Raw genomic sequence first — 26,972 nt, 5'->3', positions numbered from 1 at the left:
CTGGGAAGACTGGCAAACTGGGTCAAACCCCGTATTTCTTATTCCTAAAACAGGGAGCATCCTCCAGGCAGTTCACCTTGAATACAAACAGGCCAGCGATTATGTTGGTTTTTTTAAAACCTCATGCTCTTCATAACGCGTTTACGGGGACATTATGGGGACATCTCCCCACAGTGAGTTGGGGGGAGCATTACAGCCGATGGGATGGTCTCACCCATCGGCCCTCAGGCGCGGCCTGGCACGAAGCCAAAGCCCCCCTTCCCACCTCCAGCGGCTGTCGGAGCCGGCCGGCGTCCGTAGCGGCCGGTAACCGGCAGGTGCCCGGGAAGGCCCCGCCCCACAGCCCCTCCCCTCTCCGGGAAGGAGCGGGGCGGCCGGAGGGAGGTAAGGACGGGCGGGGCCGGGCGCTGAGGCAGCGGCGTCAGCGCGGGGAGCCCGGAAGCGGCCCCTCCGCCTGCCGCCGCCCGCGGGTGCCGGTCGCCGGTGGGTGCCGGTGGCTTCGGGTGGGCAGGGCCCGGGGGTTCAGGCTGCGGCCTTGCCCTCCCCTCCCCTCTCCGGGGGAAAGGGGCTTGCGGGGGGGCGGGGGGGGGTGTTGGGCCTTTTTTGGCTGCCAGGCCCCGGTGCGCGGCCTGCGCGGGAAACCCGAGCGCGCGGGGACGGCTGCCGCTAATAATATTATTAAAAAGAAAAAGGATTAATCTTTAATGTATCTCTTCAGCAGGCTGCGTGTCTGCAATCTGGGGAAAAAAAAAAAAAAAAAAAAAAAGGTTTTTATTTTCTCCTTACCAGCCGGGAAGCCTCTGAAAGACGGGTGGCCAGAGACCTCCTGAGGGCAGGAGCCAGCCCAGCTCGTCTGTGGCCGCGGAGGCAGAGCACAGGGCTTCTTCACCGCAGAAGACAGCGAACAGATGAAGCTTTGCTGCAGAGGTGGGAGAGCCGAGTCCAAACCCTGCTTTGCTGGGAGTGGGAAGGGTTTAAAATCCGCACATCGCGCCTCCAGAGTGCCTGGCTCACTGGAGTGTAAACTAAAGCAAGTGGGGGATACCCTCCCCTTCAAACTGCAGAGACAAAGCTTCTGCTTTTTTTTTTTTTTTTTTTTTTTTTGCTAGGCATGGGTTTTAATGTATATTCTTTGTTTGATAGAATGTAGTGGCCATAGATTACTTTTTCTGAGGAACTTGGTGACTTTAAGGTTGGAACTAAGGATTTAAGGATGCAGCCTCCAAGAGGACTGGAGAGAGGAGTCCAGGGAAGTTCAGAGCTGGGGGGGGGCACTGCCTTTGCACATACCCAAAGCAGAAGCTTTAGGGAATTTAGGGGAAACCCTTGTTTCCAGTATGAGGTTGCACTTGAGCAAGGTGAGGTTGGGATCACAGCTGTGGGCTTAAAGGACTGTAGAGCCATGAAAACAATCAGGTACTCCTCTTGAAACATAAGGGGTGGTAGGAAGTTTGCAAGATGTATGAGAGATGGAGTACCACGGTTCTGAGAACCCAAAGAAATATCTCCATATTTCAGTGATGCTAGAAATAGTCTCTCTGCCTAGGGAGGAAGGTTAATTGTGGCTTTCCTTCATGCTTAATCTAGACTTGCCTGCTGACCTATTACTTGTCTCTAAGGCACTTGGGCTGGTAGGAGTCTCTATACAAAATGCTATTGGAATAAAGCCAGTTGTGCCTTGGGCGTGATGGACTAAATAATCTCTTGAGCTCTCATCCATCTCCAGGCATCTGTGAGTCAAAGAACTGGATTTATGTAGTAGTAGTTAGTTGTACTAGTACTCACCAGTCTGTGCATTGATTACCTTTTTTTTCCATTAGGGTTTTTCCCCTGCTATGATGTTACCAATATACCACTTTGGAGGGACCACTACAAGTATATCAGTGCAAAGATACTGATTAATTTCCCTTAATTGGTATAGTTTATAAGTTGTATTAATGTGAACCCCTTTTTATCAGCAAAACTAATTGTAAGATGAAGACATTATACTAACTATATCCTTACAATTGAAGTGGTATGTTTTATATAAAATTTAAGGCCTTCATGCTTCTGAATCCCGTGCTAAACATGTTTTCCTCATGCCTTATTTTCCCACGTAAAGGGAGAAATTTGCCGGGCAAAGTAGTTGTTATAACAAGAGCTTTGTATCTTGTCTCGCTTCATGTCTTGACTCTGCTAAAGATATACATTTGTGATCTCTACAAATATGAAAGGTTACATCAAGAACAGTGGAGGATCCCCTGAAAGTTTTACTCTGCACAGACACAGCAATCTGAGGTTGTCTAGAGGTGTTCTCACCAAAGATGGGTTTTATTCGATGATAATAGTAGGAAAAGATTTGATTTCTGCTGCTAACCTAAGTTGAAATGGAGATTTAATCCCCAGGCTTGTTGAGATGCTAAACTTTCTAGTCTGTACCTTAGCTTTGCATTGGCCTGTTTGCTAAAGCAGTGCTTTTACTGGCACAAAAATCAATAAACCAAAAAAGCTGTGAGGAGCCCCAAAACTCCCAGCAGATAAGCACAAGCCTGAGATTTGGATTAAGAATCAGTTACTTATGGGATTGCAATGGTTTGGGATTCTTTGGTTTTTTGCTTTTTAGGCCAAGATAAAGCAAGAGAGTTGTCAGTGAGCATTTTATGTTCTTTTTCTCAGTGCCTGGTGAAAGCATTTTTCACTTGATCTGTTTTCTTTTCTACTGGCCAGCTAACACGTGAACCATGCTGCCACCTGTAAAGTCTCCTTCTAACTACATGCAATAGTAATTTTCCATTAAGCTTTCTTCCCCATCTCTTCATTAATTTTGTCATAACTTTCCTAACACTGAGTAAAGTTATTACTAATTAATCACTTAGAGATACGTGTATGTGCAAAAAGGGAACATGCATTTTAATCTGTAACAAACATCACAGCATTCTTAAACCTTATCCATCTATAGCTATAGCCAATACTTTAAAAAAACTCAACATAAACATACAGCATGTAAAACTTCTATCAAGGCCCCATTAACTCTGCTGCTTAATTAGCTCCTCTTGGACCTCAGTGACATCTTAGACCCACCTATGCTTGCTGAACAGATGGACAGCTGAAGCCAAATGAAAGTTGCTTAAATATCTCTGACACATTGTGGATTCTGCTAATTCTTACTGGATTTTGAGCTTCTTGGACAAAAAGACAGAACTGCAAAGATTTTGCATGTCAGCTCTCCTTGCATATGATCCAGGTAGGAGCAGTCCACTCTGGTTATAGTGAATTCTAGGATCCACACGTCTCCATCCGTGATTAAATTTGTCACATGTGAAAAACCCGCCTTCTTTCTGTTTTACCTGCGATGAACAGATCATTAAATTTGTCCAAAAGAATTTCTGGAAGGGAAGAGCATAAGCACACATGTTCTGGAGAACAAGCTGTGCAGACTACAGAGCATGCACAAAAGAAATAGCCTGGCTGTCCATGGTAAAATATGTTTCCAGCTGTCTAAGAACAAGTGTCATTCCTCTGTGTCCTACAGAAGGTTATGGAGGTGTTTCTTGTGCCTTAATACCTATTTCCTGAGAGTATCAGGTTTTGAAAGAAGTAGGTGCAGCCTTAGTACACGCATATTTTTTAGGCAAAGTAATCCAAGTCATGGTTGGGAGGCAAAGTCTTTCTGAGAGGAGCAAACAAACAGACTAACCTGAAAACATGCTAAAAATTCACAGTGTTTGTGCCTGTCTGAATTCATGTTATTTCATATTGCTGCATGGCTAGGAAACAGGAATTCAACATACGTGTAAGTCAGGAAGTCTTGAAGTCACTAGCCCCTGACTGAAGGACTAATTTCCACTGTAATTTGTAATCAAAGAGGCAAAACCAAAATGACACCTGTTTGAAGCTGACACTCTTTACCCCACACCTCCCCACCCCTCCAGTAGTTTTATGTTTTCTCTATGAAGGTTTTGCTTTACATCATGATGCAGTCCTCAGCTTAAACTTAGTCCTAACTCAGTCACATTTTACTGGAAAGAATTCTCTTCCCCAAGTACGTTAACTCTGAACATCTCCCTGGTCACAGGGGAAAGTGGGCATTAGCTGTCACAGCAAGGACAGTGTAACATGCAACCCCACGTAGTGGGGGCTGAGTATTTCCTTACAGTACCAACTTTGCTTTCTGTAGGGAGATAAATCACTGAAGCTATATTTATTTCTTTCAGGATTATGTCAAGTTGCAGTGTCTTATTTCCTGAAACACCTCCTCTGAAAGCCTCTCCTCCTGTATTTCCACAAAATATTGGTGTTACTATTTTTAGACTTTGTGGAAAGTGTTACACTAAGTTTAGATTGTGCTTAACCAAGCTGATACCTTCAGTGGTACATGTGTGGCCCTCCTTAACTTAAAAGACAAGTTAAAAGGCATCATCATCACTTAAATATTAATAGAGCCTTACTGATTTATTCTTCCCCACTGTGGATATTAATCCAACAAAGCTATACTAGGGAGCTACAGTTTGGAAGGAAGACAAAATTAGTTCAGGGCAGGCAGTAGCCTATATGGCCGTAGCATCCTCACTTACTGTGGCTGTATCAGAAGGGAGGTTTAATGAAATCAGACCTCAGGTCTGGTTTCTCTATTTTGGCAAGAAATAACTGTAATCCAGAACTGATCAGTGAACGCTTCAGGGTTTGGATCTCCCGTGTTCCCTCCTGTCTGATAAGTTCCTATAACTGTGCTGTGAGAAGAGCAACAAGCTTGCATTGCTTTCCTTCAATTTCTAGGCCATTTTATGTATAGAGTTGTAGAATGGCATCATGGATAAGCTTTGTGCTCTGCGTAGGAAAGCTCGCTGGAAGAGAAGAAAGAGGAATGAGGAGGATTGAGCAGAAAACCAGACATGAACACAGATTAATTTGGGAGGGAAGGAAAGGTGGAACTAATGACACTATAATTCTCCCTCCTCTGCCAAGATCATTTGTTCTGTCACACAGCAGAGTTCCACCCTTCGCTGTGTCTCTGCCACCAGACGTGGAGATGGCCTCCACCATGCACGCTTGGCCAGTTGGCTTTTATTTTCTTCTGTCGTTCAGTCTTACCATGCGATCCACTTCGCTGGGCTTTTACAGCTGAATCCCTCTGAAGAGCTGAGGTGCTGAAGCGAGGATTCCCGGCAGCTGCTGAGAGCTGGGCTGTACAGGGCCCTTGTCTCCGCTAGAGGACAGTGGTATATACCGGGTAATGCCTTTGCTGCAGCATTCCTGTGTGAAGCTGTTAAATTCTCACCTAATTTGAGGTTCTTCCTTATGAAATGCTGTCTGACTCAGAGCTGGCTGCCTGCCACCTTCAAGTAAGGAGCACTTGGGCTAGATTTTTTTTAAGTGTTGGTTTCTCTGCTTTGATAAATCATGCGTTTTATCAATAGGTGCCTTTTTGAGATTCATCTTGTGTTGGTAAAGCCTTTTTACCTAAGGAAGGGTTTTAATTTGCTTGTTAATTTACTTCTCTCTTTCTTCTGACACACTCTGTTCAAACATTCCCTACAACTGTTCAGAAAACACGCTCACTTTCACATCTATGACCTGTTTATCTTGCTGCCACGGGGAATCTGCAGAAGCTGTGGTTAAAAAGCAGGGCTTGAGGCTTGCTGTGTGACCCATACCTAGAGGGCAGCTCCTGTGCTGCAGTGATCTGAATTCCTTCAGAGCAGGGAGAGCAGAGCAATACCAGCACTATCCCCCAGGCCCGAAGGGAGAAGTTGCTGCAACAAGTCAAGGTTTAGTTCAATCGAGTGATCTTTGGGAGAGGTAATAAAGGTAAAAGTTCCAAACTGACCACGCTTGGTGAAATTGCATTCCTGGGCTAATTTGTTATGCTGAGGCCCAAGTTAAGTCACCTCAACTGTAGAGCAGGGAGGCAGCCAACAGGTGACTTAAATGTGCCTTTAGGGCTGTAACATGAAGGAACTGGAGGGAGACAGTTGTTCACTTGGGGATTAACTAGTGAGTGAGAAAGTTCTGCTGTTTCATCTATTATCTGAGCAGTTAGGCAACAGATCATTTTTCTGAAGGAGGTGAGTGCATTCCTGGTGCCGAAGCATATTTAAATTTACATCACACCAAACACTGCAGAATAACTTGGCATTTACCAGGCTATGAGCTCAGTGGCTCCTACCCTCCTATTAAGAGAGAGCTCCTTCCCCTCGAGAATCAAGCTGTGACTATTTTAATAGGTCATCGTCATCAACAGTGGATGCTGCAGGAAAATCTTGGCAGGTAAAAGAAACAAGGCTTTAATTGGAGAGGATTAAAGGTGTGCCAATGTTGGTTTTATCTGACATCCTTTCAAATCAAAGCCCATGTCTGTTTGTAGCAGATTGTTTCTTGTATCATTTCTCTAGTTTATCAGTGACTCAGAAATACATGAGTCTCCTGTGGAGTTTTAAGAGGGGTTTAACCTATGCATTGTAAAGACTTGTGCTAATGAGGTTTGAAGCAAAGAAAATCAGATTACTTATCTGTGCCACTCCTTTGCCACTGACCCTGACAATTTAATGGTGATTTATTATTTCTGGCATGCCTTCCAGGCGCGTTAGCAGAATGCTCCGAGCAGAACTGCCCTGAAGTTTTTAGGAGTCCCCAGAGAACTGCACTGAGAGCCATTTCCCCACATCCGTATCATGTATCAGTCACAGGCAGCATGGAGAACTACTCTTACAGCACTATCTAACCCACACTTTTCTTTTTACTGCAATTATTTCCTGAGCATGGCATTCCCATCCGCGTGCGTTACCTTTCGCCGTGACACGTGGGCCAACCTCACACACGTCCTGCAGCGTTCTGGGCTTGACTTGGCAGGTTTCTGCTGAGCGTGCTAGTTGAGTGTTTGCTTCGCAATCAAGCATGTGTGGGTAGCTGTGTTCTTTTCAGAAGATCTATGCATGTGTTTTAAGTAAGTATGTGTTTAAGTACCATGCGGCTTCCAGCCAAAATGGCAAACGCTTGGGCAGAATTCAACTCTAAAAGACTTCTTCAGTACCTGCCAGCCGGGCAGATATCTGACATGTTCCAGGGACACGATGCTGCTTCAAAAATTTTCAAGGAAAAGAGTAAAAGGCAGTGGTAGAGCTGGTGATGTTTGGAGTTACTTGAGGTCACAAATTTGCCTGTCATTATTATGAAGGGATCAGTGCCTTAGACTTCTATCTCCTCGAGAGATCCTTCATCCTGCTGTTCGTATGTTAGAGAGAAACAAGTTCTCACTCGTGCTTTGTATGCCTGCTTGGAGGGGAGGTGGTCACGCTGTCCCAGTTATCATAGCAGGTATTATATCTTGCTGAGGTGGTGTATAGGCCCGAACCGATGAGCTCACTGTCCCATAAACCAGTGCCTGTCTCGACTCTGCTTTCATCCCTGAATCGCTTCTGTGCATTTGCTGTCTGACGAAGATTGCATACGAGCTTTGTGGAAGTACTAGAAGCTTTGTGAGAGAAGGCATCTTGGGACTTGTCTGCTTGCTGCTTTAGACTAAGGGTGTGAAGCACATGCATAAACGAAAAGTTTGTTACATTGGCCATTGAATTTCTTTCTTCGGAAGGAAAACAGCTTTACTTTGTTATATAACAAATTTCTGAATGGGAGCATTCACTCTGTAATCTGTTCATTAACTTCACACCTTGAGTTAGTGACCTTAACGCTGCCAAGTGCTGCTGTGTGGACAAGCTCTCAGGACAAATGATGTTCCCAGTGAGACAAAACTTGGTACAGCTGATACCAGTGACTTGTAAGGTGGGAGTAAAATGGAAAGCATCATAAATTCATCTGTGCCTTGCAGGCAGGATCATATGCTTTTCAACTGCCATAGCCAAAAATCTGTTTGTACATAGATGTCATTCCTTCCCAGTGGAAGTCACTGAACAGATTCTGTTCTACATGCCAGTGGTCTATAAGAGAGCAGGTGTTTCTATATCTAACGTACTTCAGCTCTGAACCCAGCGCTGTTATTTTGACTTGGAATCAGGACACGTTCATTCCAAAGTCTATGATCCTCCCTGCCATAAATACCCTTTTTTTTTGGTGGTTGTCGTTCTTTGTGTTTTGCATTATTTTTAAGAAAATAACACCATGATAGTCATCTCTATTTGATTCAAGTGACTTTCTGTACTCTACCTTTGCGGGGTTAATTATTTCCCCTTTTTAAAAAAGAATGATTGCAAAAAAGTGCACATAGTGTTCTGGACTGAATCTCCTGCAGATGGGTGGGTGTCTTGGTATTGCTACTGACTACCTACAGAAAAGGTAAATTTAGGTATGTCTGGGGGATTTATCTGGTAATACTAAAATGCAGGGTTCAAAAAGCAGACTTGGTTGAGTTTGTGTATAGTTTGAAGAACCCCAGTTTTAATATAGAGGGAGAAATAGCTAGCAACGTACATGCCTTATATTTAACGGAAAAATCTGAAAGCATTTTAGTTAATTAAATTCTCTCAAGCATCTCTCTGAGGTAGGGAAAATACATGATATCCCAAGGGTTGCATCACTTCCAAAAAAATGTAGCTGCCTAAGGTATTCACAAGTTGAATTTATTTATTAAAGCAGCGTCCAACCCCATTTGTGTCACATTTGAAGAACTCCCTGTACTACTGAAATGCCAGGAATGAGTGGAAAGGCTGGTGGTGAAGGAATGATGGGATAAGGGGGATTGTTCCTAAAATTAAGTTTCAGGATTTAACAGGCTAGGGCTTTCTGAACTGCGTGTCTGTTATGAAGCTTCTGAAAACTCCGAGGATCTTGGGGCTCCCTGTTTTTCTGGAACATTAGATGACAAGTAGTCACAACTCTGCTTCACCTTGCCCCTAATTCACCTTAGCAGCATGTGGCTTTAAGGATTCAGTTTCACCACATAGGGTGTGCAGAAATAGCAGCTTACTGTCATTGAAAGGGAAATACAGGTCCCTCATCTCAACCCTCCCTTTCTCCTCGCTGTGCAGTTTTCGCCTCTTACCTTGTACTACTGTTAGCAGTTGTTGGATTCCTCTGCAAGCCCATTTAGTTCCCTAAAACAAGAGGAAAAAAGACATTGGAAGATTTTTTTTTTTTTTTTAAAAAGGTGGGTTTGTTTTTTTGGGGTTTTTTTACTATGTTAGCAACCAACATGATGCAGGAGGAGTGAAACCACAGACCAAGGTGTTTGATGTTGGATACCAACTGCCCGCTTCCCTATGTTTCAGTATGTTTCAGGTTACCTCTGGTCCTAGCCTGTAGACTGCATGGCCTTTAGCTGGGCATTCAGGTTGGAGTGCATTAGGTGTGCTTTTTTTCTGGAGCACATCTTTCAGATTAGTTTCATCTGAAGTTGTCCTGTTTGTGTGCTTTCAGACTACTCCACAGTGCAAACCAAGTGTGTTAAGTGGGGACAATCAGGGAATTTGTTCCCAAAGAAAACCTCTGAGCTGAGCTAAAACATAAATAGAGACGTGGCTTTAGTGAACTGAAGCTGGCTGAACAGGAGCCAGCAGTGTGCCCAGGGGGCCAAGAAGGCCAATGGCATCCTGGCTTGTGTCAGCACTGGCGTGGCCAGCAGGGACAGGGAAGGGATCTGAGCCCTGGGCTCGGCACTGGGGAGGCCGCCCCTCGGTGAGTGGGTTCAGTTTTGGGCCCCTCACCCCAAAAAGGCCATTGAATGACTCGAGCGTGGCCAGAGAAGGGCAACGGAGCTGGGGCAGGGTCTGGAGCACAGGTCTGCTGGGGAGCGGCTGGGGGAACTGGGGGGGTTCAGTCTGGAGCAGAGGAGGCTGAGGGGAGACCTCCTGGCCCTCTGCAACTCCCTGCCAGGAGGGTGCAGAGAGGGGGGATGAGTCTCTGGAGCCAAGGCCCCAGCGCCAGGCCCCGAGGGAATGGCCTCAAGCTGCCCAGGGCAGGGTCAGGCTGGCTCTGAGGAAGGATTTCTGTGCAGAAGGGGCTGTTGGGCGTTGGAATGGGCTGCCCAGGGCAGGGGGGAGTCCCCGGGATCCCTGGAGGGGTTGAAGAGTCGGGCTGAGCCAGCGCTGAGGGATCTGGGGGAGTTGGGAACGGTCAGGGTGAGGTTCATGGTTGGACTGGAGGAGCTTCAGGGTTTTTCTCAGCTGAGATGATTCTGTGAATCAGTTCTGCAGGGGAAGGGTATGGCTGCAAAGCTAGAGGAGTGGGAATGACCTGCTGTCCTTTGGCAGGTTGTGCATCTGCTCAGCTGTGAGCACACACAACCTAACTGCTGAGTGGTTGCCCAAATCCGAGTTCCTTGTGCTCACCTTCCTCACAGCTTGACACCAGCTCTGCTTTGCTTTAAAAAGCTGTCAGCTTAGAAAACTGCATGCCATGAAAAGCGTGAGGGCTTTTAGCTAAAAGCTTGAGTTTCTTTCTAACTGCAAGGTGAAATATGTCTGTTCAGGAAAATGGTACAGGTGAGCAAAGATACCCAATTTGCAAACAAGAGATTACAGTTCATTCATGGATTGGTGCAGCTTTGGGGCGGGCACACAGTTAGTTGTGTTTGATCTGATCATGCACATGTACCAAAATCTGTCCTAAAAGCATAATCACCACACCGTGCTTTCTGAAAACTCGGGGTGTTACCCTTAACTAAAGTGGTACTAGTGAAGGGTAACGTAAATCAATGGCCAAGATTTTAAACAAGTCATCTGGTAAGCACCAAGGCTGATGAAGCACGGCTGCCTGCATTTTATATCTTGTGACTGATATAACTTTAGGTTATCCACCTTTGTAATGGGGGTCTGAAGTCTTTCAGACAGATGGACATTAGTGTTCTTATGTGCAGATTCTCAGATTTATAGAAATACATGGGTATCCTCCATGAGGATGAAGCAGAGTCTCCCTCTTCTGCCTATTTTCATAAAAGTGATAGTGTCACCAAAATGGGATAAAAGAACTTACCGACACCAGTTTGATGCAGATAAGCAGACACTCCTTAATTAACGGCCGGGTGTGCAGGGGAGTCGTCTCACCACCAACACACACCCAACCCGTGGAGCGTGCTGATTACAGAGGATACAGTCATACATATCAATCACATTCTCATACATGAGCATGATAATTCCCATCACTCATTTTCTTATTCCCACCTCTTTCCTGTCATACACACTTGAGTCCTGAAATGAGTCAGGGGGCTGGTTTTGTGACCACCATGGACTACTGACCTAAAAGAAAGACCCTCCAACACCCCTGACTCAAGGACTTTGGCTCACATTGTGATTTTAATGTGCTTCGAGGCCCTTTCACAACTTTCAGAACACCGGTCTGCAGGGCAATAAATCATCCTTACCAAACAGTCTAACAGTGGTACCTCGTCTGGCAGCATAACTGGTTGTATGGTTATTTTAAACACAGCATCCCTATGACTACTTAAAACATTACACCACTATCTTTTATAAATAAATGATATTTCTGTGAGATTCCATTTAATTGATTAGTCCTAATATTCCTTATCAAAATCACCAAAACCATCAACTCAATAACAAATCACTAACAGTCAGTAACGACAGGACCTACATTTTTTAAAGGTGCCTCCTCCTCTGTCCTGTGTGGCTTGAATGGGCCAACACTCTATCGAGGCACAGGGTGGTTGCATCAGCTTCATTTCCATAAGAAGCCAGATAAGGACAGGGAGCCAGGGTTAAGCTTCCAAAACTCTATTTGAAGGTGAACCAGTAGCAAAGAAAAAGATGTAGGAAGTCATTGCAACACCTACCTTTCTGGTACCTGCCAACCAAGCAGGGTCCCAAAGCCTTTCAGGGCTCCATTTGCAGTTTGTGGGAGGAGACAGGCGTTGCAGAACGGGATTGGGGTTCTGCACAGCAGGTGGGGAGTCCTTTCCTGGGAAGCATTTAGGGAGCGTAGGCCTCGGTTGAGCAAAGGGTTTTCCAGATCACAGCCATGTACTTCATTAACTAAATTCTATGGATCAAGTTCCAAATTAATAGGTGAACTTTTTATTTAGGCTCCCAGGCTGCAATTTCTAAACCTATCTAAGAAATTGGGAAATCTAACTGGCACATGGGAAACCAACTAGATTTGGGAGAAAGGATTTCCTAATTGAGGTTTGCAATAGTCAGCTTTCCATTAGATTTTAATTTGCGTAGCCAGACGTCCCACAGCAGTTTAATCTTCTTGCAGGCATGTTCTCCATATTGCATTTTAGAGCTAAAAGATTTCTGTTTCTTGTAGGCAGCTTAAAGATGGACGCTCCCAAAGAAGTTCAGCCTACAGGAGAGTTCACATGTCAGCTCTGCAGCTTAACAGCTCCGTACACGTACTACGGGCAGAAGCCACCAAACCCACACTCTATTGTGTAAGTATGTCTTTTATATTCCAGGCTTCATCTATGCTGTGAGCATTAGAAGCCTTCTGCTGTGGAACGATGTGCACTGCACAAACCCAATAACATGCCATGTTGGCCCTGAATAGGAGGCTCAATACTTAAGTGACTTTTTTTCCAGAGGGAAGAAGCTTTAAATGTTGTCAGCATTGATAGCAAAGACAAAAAATCAACTTTCCTGCCCTGCTTCAATACCACGCAAAGATTTGTATTTAACCTATTTCCTAACCCCACTGACCACCCTACTGTTTACCTATACCATTATTTTTTTACTAGGACACTGTTGACTGTCAGCTTAGCATTTCTGGGAATAGCCCTTTCCTCACAGCTGTGTCAGCTGGGCAACATGTAAACACAGCATCAATTAAATACTTGTGGTGAAAACACTTTTTAAGAGCTGTTTGACAGGACGTGGAGTTTTGAACAGCAATGCTTTTTTTGCACAAATTAGACAATTCTTTGGCAGATCATCTGACATTAAAGTGTGGGGAAATTTAGTACATATTTACAGTTTAGGAGACTGAAGCCTTTTCCATCTCTGCTAAGTTTGACCAGAAACTATGCAGTTACAACTTCGTCTGCAGACATTAAACTCCCCATAAAACAGAGCATTTAGCTTTAAATGTACGAGTAGCTCCGTTAAGGCCACCCTGGTCAATGAACCCATCAGGCAAACATGGTTAGGAACTCACTGGAACTGGAAGTCAGGCATGTACTCAGCATTTCACTCCACTAAGACTGCTCAGTTTCTTATAAAATGGAAATAGCTGCTGGTCATCACCTGCTTAGGTTGTTTTCCCTGGGCAGCTGTATTTTTATCATTCCAAATCCCACAATGCTACTGGTTTTCCCTCTTCTACACAGGAAAACAATGGCCCATCTTTGCTCCGGACCATTCCTAAGGAGTCTGAATCAAAGCTGAACATGAATCTTAACTTTAGGTTATCCAAGCTCAGTGTTAACATCTCCATTTTATTTGAATCGCGAGATTCAAAAAGCAAAAGAATAATGCCAAAGCAGAACACTTGAGGACATGCATATAAGAAATAGCTTTACACGCTATATTTATTGATTTGCTTTCTGGTCTACTCACATGTCCTAAATGCAATGCTGCAGGGAAAAATATGCCAGCCATGGAGGCTTTGTGATGGCCAAGTCTCTGCACTGATGATGACTGCGTTAAGGCTGTGAATCTTGCAAGGGTAATCCAGTCTTTGTATACTAGGAGATTTGTTGACAAGGTGATCTGCAGCATTAAGATGCCTGATCTTTCCTAACAGTGGAAGGCTTGAGCCTTATCATTTTTTGAGCGGAGAGGAAAAGGAAAAAGGAATACACTCACAGATGCACGTGTGTGTGTGTGTATGTAGCCAAGGAGAAGGCAGTATGGGTTAACAGAACACCTTTTAAATACATATTGTACTCCATAGTACTTCAGAATCCGAGTTTGATTTAAATCCAAGAATAAGACAGCCTTGCAGGGTGCCCTGTGCAGACAGACACCCAGCTGACTTCTGTAATACTTTGCCTGAAGCTCTCAGGAGGAATAAGGCCTTAGTCTTTCCCAAGCAGGTTGCCAAATTATTAATAAATGCACTCCCTTAATACCCTGGAGCAAGCAGTACAATCTGTGATATGAAGTAAGCATATCTCAGGTCATTGCAATGCTCTGTGCCAGCAGCTCCCACTTCCAAGAGGTGGGAACCTTAGCTTTACAGCAGTCACATAACTAAGAGCAATAAAACTTTTTTATTTTACTCACACGCACACAGCTTTGGAAGAGAACTTCTAATTTAAAGCTGTGCAATCGAAATGATAACTTGACAAGGTGCTGAAGTTGGCCCGTGCTAAGGAGTGCCTGTTATAAAAACAAAAGATTAAAAAAATACTTTAAGGTAGAGCACTGAGAAAAACCTAGTAAGACAGTGTTGAGAGGATCATCAATTGCCCTAATTTTGGAAGACAGATCGAAGGTGCAGGCTAGGACTGAGGGCAGCCACAGTGTTGGTTTTGAAGAGAAAGGGAGCTGCACAGCTGCTACATTGCCTCGTGTACAACACCAGGCCGAGCAAACCCAGTAGAAAGGGCTCATACTTTTTCAGCCTCCACAATTTCCCCATGTCAGCTCTCCCCCACTGTGAAATCGACTCTTAAAAGCCTGAAATTACTCTCTTACAGGCTTTTGGAAGATAGCTATGTCATAAAGGATCCTTTCACCCCTGACAAAGACAGATTCCTCATCCTGGGGTCTCACTGCAGTTTGTGTAGCAGAGCAGTGTGCGTTGGGACGGTAAGTAACAAGCAAAACAAGCTTCTTCAATAATTTCTTTTTGTTCCACTCTGGGCAACCCGATAGAGAAAGACCAAACAAAAACCCAAATAGCCTGTTTTTAAAAAGGCAAGCTAATTGTATGTTCTTGTGGATTTGCTCAGATAAAGCTCGTTGTATTAAATGAAAATGCTCAGCAACTCTAAGTGTTCTATTTACAGATAAGCACAATCCAACCTCACAAACACAATGAGTGTTTTTTTCCACTTTCCTAGCACAAGGAAATGCAAGGGAGATCACGTATCACTTCAAGACCTTTAAGGTTCAGTAGATCTTACTGTACCAACAGCAGATTTTTTTTTTTTTTCTTAAAGGGAATATAAATGTCCATGGATTGTTAGGTTCGCATCCGCAGCTGCTATCCTGTTTCCAAAAGCTACTGTAGAAAGCGAGCAGGGAGAAGAGTTGTGCAATGCCATCATAGCTCTCTGAAGAAGAATAAATTTGAGTAGCAGCTGGTGCTACTCCTCGGTGCAGAACTGGCCCCTTTGTTTGCTGTGAGTTCAAAGCAAAAAATGAAGACAAGTTACTACACAGTTACCAGCATCCAGTGGCTGTATTGTGCTCTTTGAGGCAGTACAATGAATTAAGAAAACTTAGGTTCCACTCCTTTCCCTCAACAAGCCAGTTTTGTCGTTGAAAGAGACTCAGGACTGGTGCACGACTCAACCCACGAGATGTCACCTGGTTATTTACACAGACAACAGCATGTATTCATTACACCAGACACCACTGACCTAATAGCAGCCAGATCCTGGCCTGCCCTTTCCAGGTGCTTAAATCTAGAGTGCAGCTAATAGCATGAGCGATTAGCAAGAACACACCTTGGTCTTAAGCATCAGCTTTATTGGTTTTCAAATTCCACCTTTTCAGGCCATTCTGTAATCGCAGTGCTTAAGGGCCAGCTCCAGTGACGGGATCCTTACTGCAGGTAGCTAGTAGTGGGAGTTTTAAAACTAAAGACTTTATGAAGATGTAGACTTTTTTTTTTTTTCCATGTTTGGTGGCCAGTTATAGTTCTGGTGGGACAAAGTAACATCTTCAGCCTCCTCAGGGCATGAGGCAAGATAATCAGGGCAGCTGAGGCAGCTCATATGCCAATGCCAGGCAGCTACTGTGTGAGGACTTGAAATTCTCTTGAGCAAAACAAAGGGTCAGATTACACTGACAAAATTTAGAGGGTTGGACAGACACAGTCAAAAGGAAACTGGCACACTTGGACAAGTTTAGGTGCTATTCTGACTTGCAGGGAGTTAGCACCAAGGATGGATTTGGTCCCCTGTCCTAAGAGGAGTGTGCAATAGCACCTTTCTCCTGATTGGGTTTGTTTTCTATTTCTGAAGTCTCTTTTGTCACTTAAATGAGTGAAAAAAATCACCAAAAGGTCAGGCTAGAGATTGCAGCTGAGGTTTTGGTTTGTTTTTCCTTTCTGCAACTACCTGAGGACTACCTGGAAGTCAGTGCTCTCTGGTTATATCTTTGATCACTAGGCTCAAGTTTCCAGAGCCAAGTAGCTCGAGACAAAGCTGAGACAAAAGCTCGTGGGTGAGCAGGATCTTCCTAGTGACAATGTCCCTGTCTTGGCTGGCAGCTGAGTCACTCCCATGTGCAGCCAGAGGAAGAGGTGAGTGCAGCCAGTCAGATAGTTTGGGGTTTACAAGGCTGCTTCCTGCCCTGACACATCAGGTTTATCCCTCCTTTTTCACAGCAGAGGATTAGCAACTCAGACACATTTTGGGCAAACTTGAGCACATTTAGCTATTTTCATTCCCAAATGAATTATTTTGAATTTATGAAGGATTCAACTGATATTCCAAGTCTGACAGTTAAATCTGACAGAAATACAGCGTTTCGGCCTCTCGGTGTCGTTCCACGCAGTGTGCATTTCTGAATGAAGGTGGAGCTTTTTCTTTTAAAAGATTAATTGTTTCAGTTAATCTAGGGCATGGCAATATATAGAGGATATTAGCAGTGAGCTAATAGAAGCCTCTTCTAATCTTTTTGACATTCCTGCCTCATCGTGGAAATATGTCAATCATTGACTTCTTGTTATCTGAGTCTTTAAGATTCCCCTGATGGTATCACTCAAAGCAAAACCTTGATTGTAAATAATTGAGAATAAATTTCTTACCAAACTGGCCAGGCCAGATAGTGAATCACACATATAACTATGGTTTCAAAATGTATTTAGCAATACTGCTTAGGTAACAGTGAAAAAGATCTGCAGAAATGATAATTAGTGCTTTAAACACCCACACCACAAAGCAGGTAAACACATACTATTCCTCTTTCATGAAGGGAAAATTAAAAGTCCAGAGAAGTAAAAACTTATCCAAGGCAGTAGAGAGAGCCAATGTTAGGATAATATCTCTGTGGATTGGTTTTGGTTCCTGCTTGTGTTTGACCCAAGTAAACCAACTCAGCCCTGTGCTGTTTCCATAATGTTACAACGTAAGACTTGAAGCTGGAGAAAATCATGCTTTCTTGGGCCTCTCTGGCAAAGAAGCTGGACCAGTTTGATGGAAAGTTTTCAGTGACAAGTTGCTTTCATTTTTATGTTAATTCAAAATAGTATTAGACTAACCTGTGGCAAAACTAAAGACTTTTCTGACCTTAGATTTGGCAAAGGGATTAGCTTTAATTTGCTAGCTTTTGTATCTAAGGAGGCTTAGATCAGATTTTCATGAGACAATCCGTGCTAGCTGAAGTGTCTTTCCTTACAGTTGCTGTGCCAGTGAAAGCCAAGACTTAGCAACTGGTCTGTATAACGCTCATAAACTCACTTCAAATACTCTCTTAAGTCTCACTCATTTAATTTACTCCAGTCACCTTGCAGCGTACATCACCCTACTGAACCAATCTTTAGCACAGTGTATTGGTAAGTGCCGTTATTTCTGGTCCAACCAGAAATAATTCTGTTCTGTAACGTCTTAAAACATGTCAAAACCCCACAAAAAGGAAGAGAATAAAAACGCTGTTAAAAGTCCTTAGGAAGGTCGAGTGCCCTTCTTCCTGTTTTCCTTTCAGAAAAGGGCAGAGGAAATGATATAATCTGCCCACATTAGTCATTTAAAACGGTTATTTCTTTTATTGCAACTCTTACTAAACATAGGAAAAGAAAATAAATGGCTTTTGGAGAAGAAAGGAGGAAAGGGAGCAAATTTCATCCCTTATGGCTTACCTCAGCAGAAGCTGACCTTGGACACGATTGTAGGTATTAAGTGATAAACATAATACTACAGCTACTTTCCACTCAGCTTTCAGTCATACGGGGTCAGGCCTGGACACAGTTAGGCAGAACCTTTCCTTTACGTAGAGTTTCCTTTACAAGTGCGGTAAAGATACTATCCCTGTGTATATTACTTTCAGATGTGATCCATGTCAAAACAGAAATAAACTCTGGCAGCATACTGGGGCAGCTCACTTTTGCCTGAATTGGACTGTTAAGTTTGAAATTGAAATGGCCCCCTCTTGCCTTGGTCATGGAAGGGGTGAAGCATATTAAAGAATTATCCGATTAAACACAGAACTCTATCAGGATAACGATCAGAGAAGGGCTTGACTATACATAATAAGTGTAATTCATAGGGCTTTAAAGCAACAGCTAGGCTGAATAATCCCACAACTGAGAGGACTAAAGGGTGTGTGAACCCAGCGCCCAGGTGTGCAAGGGTTCATGTTCATGAGTTGCCTAAGTTCCATTGCCAAAAGTTGGCAATTCATTTCAGCTAAAAGAATGCAATTTGAGCACCTGTATGTCTGTGAGGAGCTGCATCTTAGCATCAGAGTTCCCCCTCTGCAGAAAAGCCTCTCTCTCCCCTCCTTTGCCATTGCCCAGGGGTTCAGCATCCATCACAGTGGAGCCATGAACTTAACCTCAACGTGGGGGGAGCTGTGTGCCGTTCTGCAGCACAAACGAGAATAGAGGCCCAACTTAAACTCTAATCTTCCCTTTTTAATTGGCAGCTTAAAGTATTAAGGATACCAAGAGACAAAAAACAATAGGCTCTGGAGGTTGTGCAACTGAAATCCAGTTTCAGGGCTTTGCAGACACCAAGGCCTCACACTAGCTCCGAACATGAAGGCACCAGGCAGGGCAGAGAAGGACAATAGAGGAAGAGCCTGAGTTCCTCAGGCTTCAAAGTCACACAGAAGCAGGCTGATTGTGATTTTGATATAATAATCTGCTGAACCTACTGCTGAAGTTCAGACAGTGACATGGGAAACAAAAGCAAGAACAGGAACACAGAAATCTCCAAGCCAGCCCCCAGAGAAAGGCCAGCCCCAACAGAGCATGGCAAGAGGAAAACTGCTGTTTAGGTAAAATGCATGGAATCCATTACTCCCCAAAAGATGTCCTGATCCATCTAAACTGATGTCTTTATTCATGCTTAAATCCCCAAGAATAATCCATCAGCAACACCAGCTCCAGCTTACCCATTAAATCCTACTTGGAATTCAGTGATCAGCACGCCAGAAGAACCACGGACTTCAGTCTCGCCGCGGGGCAAAGGACTAATACATTAATAAGCTTCTCTTCCAGTTGTCCAAACTCTGTACTGCAAATAGATTAAAATATTCCATCAGTTTTACTTCTTGCTATTCAATAACTAACATCTGGTTAGAGCTAACTGGCTGAAAAACAAATACCGGGTCTGTAACACTTGCTAAGCAAACCAAGTGTGAATGAAACATGTCAGATCATAGTGGCTTCAAGAGCAGAGAAAATACCTTCTTAGTGCACGACAGTTTTTTATATTTTACCATCAACAAGTCAGAGAAGAGACATCAGCTCAAGCTTTAGTACCATGTATGTTTTTAATCAGCAAGTAACTGATACCATAAGTCAAGGTAAAAGTGGGTAATGGCTGAAATCTCAGTTGAATAGTCCCAGCCAAATTAAATTAATCTAAACTGTTCTCGTTATTGGACACCTCTGTGTTATTTAGTATTCTCCTAGAGCAATACAAGGACACAAATTTATAGAAAGAAGAGTAGTTTTGGGGGGAGTTACAGAAAAAGCAGCAACTGAAGTCTGTGAGGCCTATGTTCTTTGTGCTTGTGTTGGCCTTTAGGCCATTTTTGCAGAGATTGGTGAGGAAGAGCGTTCTGAGACTTCAGGTCTCACATACCAGTGCAGGAACTTGTAAGATCCTCCCAGGAGGGAGAAATCTTCATAATCTAAGAGTTAGCTTTAGAGGAAAACTTCACTATATGGGTAAACCCCGTGGAATCCATTACTCCCCAAAAGATGTCCTGATCCATCCATACTGATGGTTTTATTCATGTTTAACTCCCCAAGAATAATCCATCAGCAACACCAGCTTCAGCTTACCCATTAAATCCTGTTTGGAATTTAGTAATCATGCCAGGAGAACCATAAATGATGCTTGAAGGACAAGCCAGTTATAAGGAAATCTGTTACTGTTCTCTGTAGCAGTGAGCTGATGAAGGTCGCTTCTTTAAAAGGAGCAACATGATAGTTGATTTGGTTAGCGATTGTTATAGACCCCGTTTTTATTTTTCGCCCAGTTAGCTCTAACCAGATGCTAGGATTGTTGGGATTATTGAATAGGAAGAAGCAAAGTTACTGGAATATTTCAACCTAGAAGAAGAATTTAATTTAGAAGAATTCTAAATGTAAATGTGGTTTAATGAGAGTGGAACTCAAGCAGTGCCATTTTGTATATCCTGCTAATAATACTATTTTCTTTACAGGAATGTAGTCTCTTCTACTCCAAAAGGTTCTGCCTCCCCTGTGTGAATGAAAACCTAAAGGCCTTTCCTTTGGAAATACAAGAAGATATGGGTAAAAAAAAGCCCCAACAAAAATCCTTCCCCGGTAAAAAAATGGATAGAAGAACATAAATACTGAAGGACCAAGAGAGACAGTTCTTTGGGTGGGGTTTCTCCATTCTCCTTTTGGAGACTTATCATGTTGCTCCTTTTAAAGGAGCAATAATAACCTTCCTCAGCTCACTCTACGGAACACAGCAACGCATTTCCTTACAACAGGCTTGGCTTCAGGCATCACCACGCAGCCGCTGCGGTGCCAGCCGTACGGCCGCGAGGTGTGGAAGAGCCAGAAGGACAGACAGACGGGCCTCTTGTCACCGCGGAAAATGCATGGAGGAAAAAACTAAACAGCCTATAGCATAGGAACCACGTCCAGGTTTTCACATTTGTTATTTTCATGATTTGTATTGTTCTTGACACTCCGGCAGCGTTAAGAAAACCAGAGACAGATTTATCTGGCTTAGTTCCGTATGCATCCAAGAAAGTATAAACCAATTGTTAACCTGACAGTGCTGTCCTGGTAAGATTACAGTAGGCAAGGAATTCCAAGCTTTATTTTGAAGTCTGTTTTAAGTCACAGATACCCATAGAAATATCTAGATTCTTCAAAATTATAATCTCAGCAGTGTGACAGTATTGACTTCTGAAGGTAGGTGCTCTTCTAATACCAATATAATAATAATAATAATAATAAAAAAAATACTTAGAATTCACTTGCACTTGCAGTCCCTTTCCACTCAATCTTGCAGTCCATGTCAATACAGCCACAGGAGAGCACCATTAACACACCTAGTTTATGCTTTACAAGTACAGATGACTTCCTTTTCACTTACACATCAGTTAATAAGCTCAATGCCTTCCTGAACTGGGCAATTAAACTGCAGCTAGAGTAGGGATTTCAGAAACATAGTTTTAGTCAAAAAAGGGTAAAAGAATTGTTAAGGCAACAGCAGTTTTAGATCAAAAATTAGCTCTCAATTATCTGTGTTGACTTTGTCTTAATTACAAGGAAGATTTAGGTGGCATTTATATGTAAAACCACTTAGTCACACACCTGAAGGATATGTCTAGAATGCTCCTAATCACTACATCACATTATTTACTCAAGCTTTTTTTGGTCATTGGTTCAGAACCTGTTAATGCCTTGGTTAATATCTCCTGTTTTCTCAACACTTCCATCCATGTCATTTGTCCTGTGTCAGCATCTAAACTTTAGTAGAACAAACCATGTGTCTGTTAAAAGAAATCAACATTACTTCAATGAGTTTTAGTTCTTTAGGATGTTTGAGTGTCCTAAAATTTTTCTATTTTTTTTCTGAGCCTAGGATATTGGTGTCCTCTGTTGAGGACTGGAATTTCTTACAGTTACTAGAGGAGCAATAATGGACCTGTTAGTACCCTTTTCAAGTTCTAGGTGCTTTGAAGACAGAGTACACAGACATCTTTAATTGTGGACAAAAAGATACACGTTAGAAGTCAACACTTCGGATACCTTTTTGCAGTAAAGAGACTACATTTTCAAAGAAAGTGATATTAAACTTATTTAAAATGGGTGGTGTTAAATTTCAGTTTCGTATTAGACACACCAACTTATAAAAGCTGTAGTCTATCTATCTGCTCTGTACAAATAACAGAGGCACACCCTATGCTAAAAGCACAACTGTAAAGAGAACAAAAGAGAATCACAGTACTTTTCCATCTTAAAACTAGTCTACAATCAAGCTGACAAAAAGCATCATAGTTGTGTGAGATCACATACTGTGTTTATACCAGTGTCTTTCTAAAACTTTTTCATTTCCTGTATTTCACAATGTTTGCAAGAGGTTGTATCTTAACTCTTAGCTTGAAAGCAGGTCTCAGAAGCCTGGCTAGTGAAGTTCCCATCTGAATGGGAACGTGCCTTTTGGTTTTATGATGTGCAAGTCTGTCTTGAGACTGGGACATGCACCTGCTCACGGGCTGGGAAGGATTAGTGTCTCTGAGCTGTTTTCCTCCTTTTCAACCTCTTCTGTTCCCTTTAAGAAAAATGCAGTTAACTCATTTATTTATAATCATTATCTTTGCCATCATATGACAGCACCACCATTTAAAGCCCTCAGCAATGACCCTACCTTTAAGTACTTGTTCAGTTGAACTGGAGGGGGCGTAGACTCAGTATTAAAAGGGAGCAGAATCTGTCACTACACAATTTTTAATTTGGCCTAGCCCAGCTCATTTATTTATCTGGAGTACAACAGAAAAAGCTAAGTTAAGGATACCTCTCTGCTTCACAGTCACCTGGTTACACGTACCTCTTTGGTGATGAAAACCGTACTTCTAGCAAGTACCACTAAGTAGTTCAGTAGCCCAGTGCTGTCAGGTGTGCTCTGTCACCTCTGGTCCACACTTCAGAAGGCGGTGGCTGACCTACATACAGTTGGATATTTCCTGGAATAACAAAGGATTATTATCTGTGCCCAGCTGTTAAAACTTGTGTATTCCACATCCTCATATTCCCACCGAACATGAGCATGATGGTCTCTGTACCATAATGTTTTGGTGTCTCTTGATTTCACAGACCAAATGCCATCACGCCCAAACTTAACAGCCGTGAGGCCTACACCTCAAGATGTGCACAGCTTTCACAGTTCGGTTTCATCAGGTTCTCCGAGCACTTTCTGCTGCTCAGAAATCAGGCTTCAGTGCTGCTGAGCACAGCCAATGAAGAAACGTGATTATCCTCTGCTGTAATTTTTGCTTTAGCACTCTTTTACCAGCTTAATAACTCCACAGAGCCTCGAAGGAAAACAATTATCTGTGACATATCCTCCCAACTGATTGAACCGAAGCCACGCTCATCAAATCAGCTAGTATGTTCCCTGTCATGTAGAAGTGAATTCAGTGCTTGTTGAGTTCAACAAATGTCTCAACCTGGTCATAGAGACAACGGGGATGGAAGGACCAGCAGGATGGTGGGTCAGCAAACAAACTGATGAAATATAGATACAAATATCTATTATATATATAACATATACATACACGTTACACATTCCTCATTTAAAAGGTGTGCCTAGCAGTAAATCTGTAAGCATCAGCACTTTAATGATGCTTCAAATATCGTTCCACCTTTAAAACATCCTTGCAATAGGCACATCTTACTATGTAGTAAACATACTTAATACAATTTGTTAACAGATGCTGGATGCTAACCCAAAAAAATATCTGGGCACCAATTGCACCAAAGGTTGCTTAATCCACTCTTGTTCACAACTAAAAATGAGCACGATTACTCCCTGGTATAAAGTTAAGCAGCTAAGTGTTTTCAGAAGCAGAGCTTTGTATACCAAATTAAGGCAAATCAGGTTAAGGCAAAATCATTCAAGTTCTTAATTACACTAGAGGAGCACAAAACACACGCTCAGGCCACTGGTACTACCGCAGAGGGAGCAACGGGTGTCACCGTGCCCAGGCCCAGGCCCTGCTTCTGCAAACATTGACACAGGCTATCAGGTGAGATTGTAAGTGGTTGTACAAGAGCACAGAACAGAACTACTTGCTTGTACATAAAAGTTACTCGTGCGTGCACGGTCCCTGAGTAAGGGACTCGGTCAGGACTTGGCAGCTGCTTTGGATAACGTACAAGAGGCAGCCACCAGAGGGGAAGAAGTATGTTTGTCTCAGAATCATGACATTACAGTCTTTCCTGGAAATAAAAGATCAGCACAAGTCATTAAATTCAATTTTAAAAATACTTTATTTTTTTTAAAAACCATTAAGGCAAAGCCATATTTCAAATTAACTGTGTTTACATTCAATCTTAAAGGATGATTTTTTTTTTTTTTTAAAGCACATAGGTTCCTACCAGTCCCTCTACAAACACTATGAATTCAACCTCTTATTATTAAAGGAAGTGGAAAAAAAATCCGAACGTAAAAAAAAGAAGAAAAATGTTTAGTTCAAGTTTTTTCATCCTAGATCAGTAGACTGGTAACATTTGAGAAGGCATCGTCATATTTCAATATATGTAATTTTGACATTCACAAGTGCAAGAGACTTTGTCTTTCCTATAAACCCCTGTGAGAGCAGGCTTTCATTCTTTCCTGAAAATGTGATTTGCACTATTCTGACAGAAACAAACTTGGGAACTTGGCTTGAATTAGTGGTATTTTACTGGGAAACAATGAGAATTAGGTTTGACTACTTCCTGCAAGAACTGTCTGCTCTTTGTAAATTCCGTACCCAAAAACTCCTAAAAACATAGGTGACTGGAAACAATTACCTGTGTGTTTTTTTTTTTTCTCTTTAATATTTATATCTTGATTTAATTAAACACTTGTTAACTCTAGTGATTAGGGTTTGGCAACGTTAACAAAAACGTGCCCTTTTTTGTGTCATATCAGATAACAAGACAATTTGAGACGTGATAAAAGGTTTTAACATCACGATGTAATAATACTGTTGTGTTACATCCCTAAAGAAAATTCAGAGCAATCGTTTGTAAAAGCTGTGAAATAGCAGGAGCAATATGAAACGCAGCTCATCTGAGAAGCTGATAAAACAGACTTTTTTGTCAAGACAGTTCGGGGCAGGGGGTTTCTTGTTAAAATCCATCATATTAAAACAGTTAAGATTTGTTGTTGCTAATGGAATAACTGAAGCCATCGATGCTCTTCCACTTCTGAAAGAGGGGAAGTATTTGTGAAAAAGCTCCTGAGATGGAGCCATGGCTTCACCCTATCCCACAGGTTTCATTTCCCAGGGGAGAGGGCTGAAGGGTTGGATCAGAGGCAGCTCCCTCCCTCTGCCTGCAAAAACAAAACAATAAAACCACGACAGGGAAGCGCCTGCCACAACGGTGCCACTGATGAGGGCCTGGAGATCCCGGCCCCAACGTGCCCAGGCCACGGCCAACCCCTCTGGTGCCAACAGAAGGGCAAAGCACGGCCCCTCCATGGAGGCAACCCCGCGCTACCGCCGGGCAGAACGGACCTAGAACGGGCCGGGGGGAGGAAGAAGCGTGGATTGCAACGGCGCTCGGCGGGGTTATTCGCATATGAATCATCCACCAGAAAGTTTGCTAACCTTCTTGCAGTTCCTGTTGCACATCACAAACAGATTTTGAATGATCAGACTCCTACACAGCAGAACGCGGTACGTGCACGTTGCCAGTATTTCAGCTGGTATTTTCCCATACCACCAATTTTTTTTTTTTATTTTTTTCCTATCAAGAGTAAAGAACGCCATGAAACTTCTTGCATTGATCGCAAGGTGTCTTTTCCACAGTAGCGATTACTGTACCTGCATGTCCAACCTGAGAAAATACACCAGAATCCTTAAAACCAACTTTAAGTACCTTATGCTTGATCTTGCATTCCCTATTTAAGGCTCAGCCTGTAATCTGATTAATCTGTGCATGCAGCCTATCCCCTGGGCAGAGGCAGCTCATCTGAAATTGAGGTCCTTGCAATAGGAATTCTGTTTTGAAACATCCTTGCAATGGAATCTGACGACAGAATAGCGACTAACACAATAAAGAAAAACCCCAAACAGCTTCAGAAGCCAGAAGAGATTTAAAAAAAACCCCAACCTGTGAGCACATTAGAAAAAAACAAAAGGACACACCCTCGCCCTAGGATGGGTTTAGCGAACAATGAGTTGGTATCGTGTATTTACAGTGTAAAGTGACATATCTGTTAGTACCTTTTACAGGTTTTTTTCTTTGCTGCCTGTGAAATTAAGAAAAGAAGTAGCTGTAGGTTACCATAGGAAAGTCTTTTAAAAGGAAAGAGCTTTTACAAATACGACACAAACTTAGTAGGTAATACACCTCATGGTGACACCGATCAAGTGAAAATTTCAAGTTGGAGCAATCCGGGGAAATAAAAATTTGATCTATTACAAATAAAACGCACTAAGTGTAAATCATTGCTGGCATATTTATAACATACTGTGCTTGTGCTAGTTGCTTTGTTTTGACTACAGCACAATAAAAGGTTTACCTTTCAAAGTTAACTTTGTTCCTACATCAGGATTCATTAGCAGGAATGCTGTAGGCACAGACTGTCACACCTGAATCACAGGACGTGCAACCCCTACACACAGATTCCGAGTTCATCTCTACATAAAATTGCAAAGGGAACACTGCGATACAAAAGCCAATAGTGGCATTTCAACACTGTTTTGCACTCAAATAACGTATTTTAAAATACATCTCTAAAAACTGCAGATCAGTGCAGGTAGCAGGAAATAATCCTGAATACACATTATTTCTAGTAAGCCACGAGTCAGCTCCTCAGAAAATATCAGAAATGGAGTACTAACAGAATATAGCTCGTTTCAGCTCTCTTTCAGGCTTTTAAGGAAAACAAACTACTGCCCTGTAAAGCAAAGATGAACTTAGTTCTATAAGCTGTCTTCCATACTGGTGAACTTGAGTTAAAATATTAAAAATATTAACTCAATTTGGGGATTATAGCTCTTCCTCACCTAGACTTACTTTCATTAAAATTAAATAAAAAGGAAGTC

The 26,972-nt window shown here is 42.7% G+C and overlaps 1 protein-coding gene across 2 annotated transcripts; it reads left to right on the top strand.

The window, feature by feature from the left end:
* The first annotated feature begins 401 nt into the window (after nucleotides 1–401).
* On the top strand, nucleotides 402–26,826 carry CDPF1 (cysteine rich DPF motif domain containing 1). 2 transcript variants are annotated; one of them, XM_074901781.1, is made up of 5 exons: nucleotides 402–483; nucleotides 790–927; nucleotides 12,193–12,316; nucleotides 14,522–14,633; nucleotides 20,391–26,826. In XM_074901781.1, exons 2-5 carry the CDS (start codon nucleotides 909–911, stop codon nucleotides 20,538–20,540), a joined length of 405 nt encoding a protein of 134 aa, XP_074757882.1. In that variant the 5' UTR covers nucleotides 402–483; nucleotides 790–908; the 3' UTR covers nucleotides 20,541–26,826. The 2 variants fall into 2 exon arrangements, with proteins under 2 accessions (XP_074757882.1, XP_074757883.1); XM_074901782.1 differs by lacking the exon at nucleotides 402–483 and having other exon boundaries at nucleotides 797–927; nucleotides 12,197–12,316.
* Nucleotides 26,827–26,972: the final 146 nt, after the last annotated feature.

Source organism: Athene noctua, chromosome 3 (genome assembly GCF_965140245.1).
Source record: "Athene noctua chromosome 3, bAthNoc1.hap1.1, whole genome shotgun sequence".
Classification (NCBI taxonomy): Eukaryota; Metazoa; Chordata; class Aves; order Strigiformes; family Strigidae; genus Athene; species Athene noctua.
The sequence above is the reverse complement of the archived record's forward strand: the minus strand, read 5'-3'. Positions and strand labels throughout refer to the sequence as shown.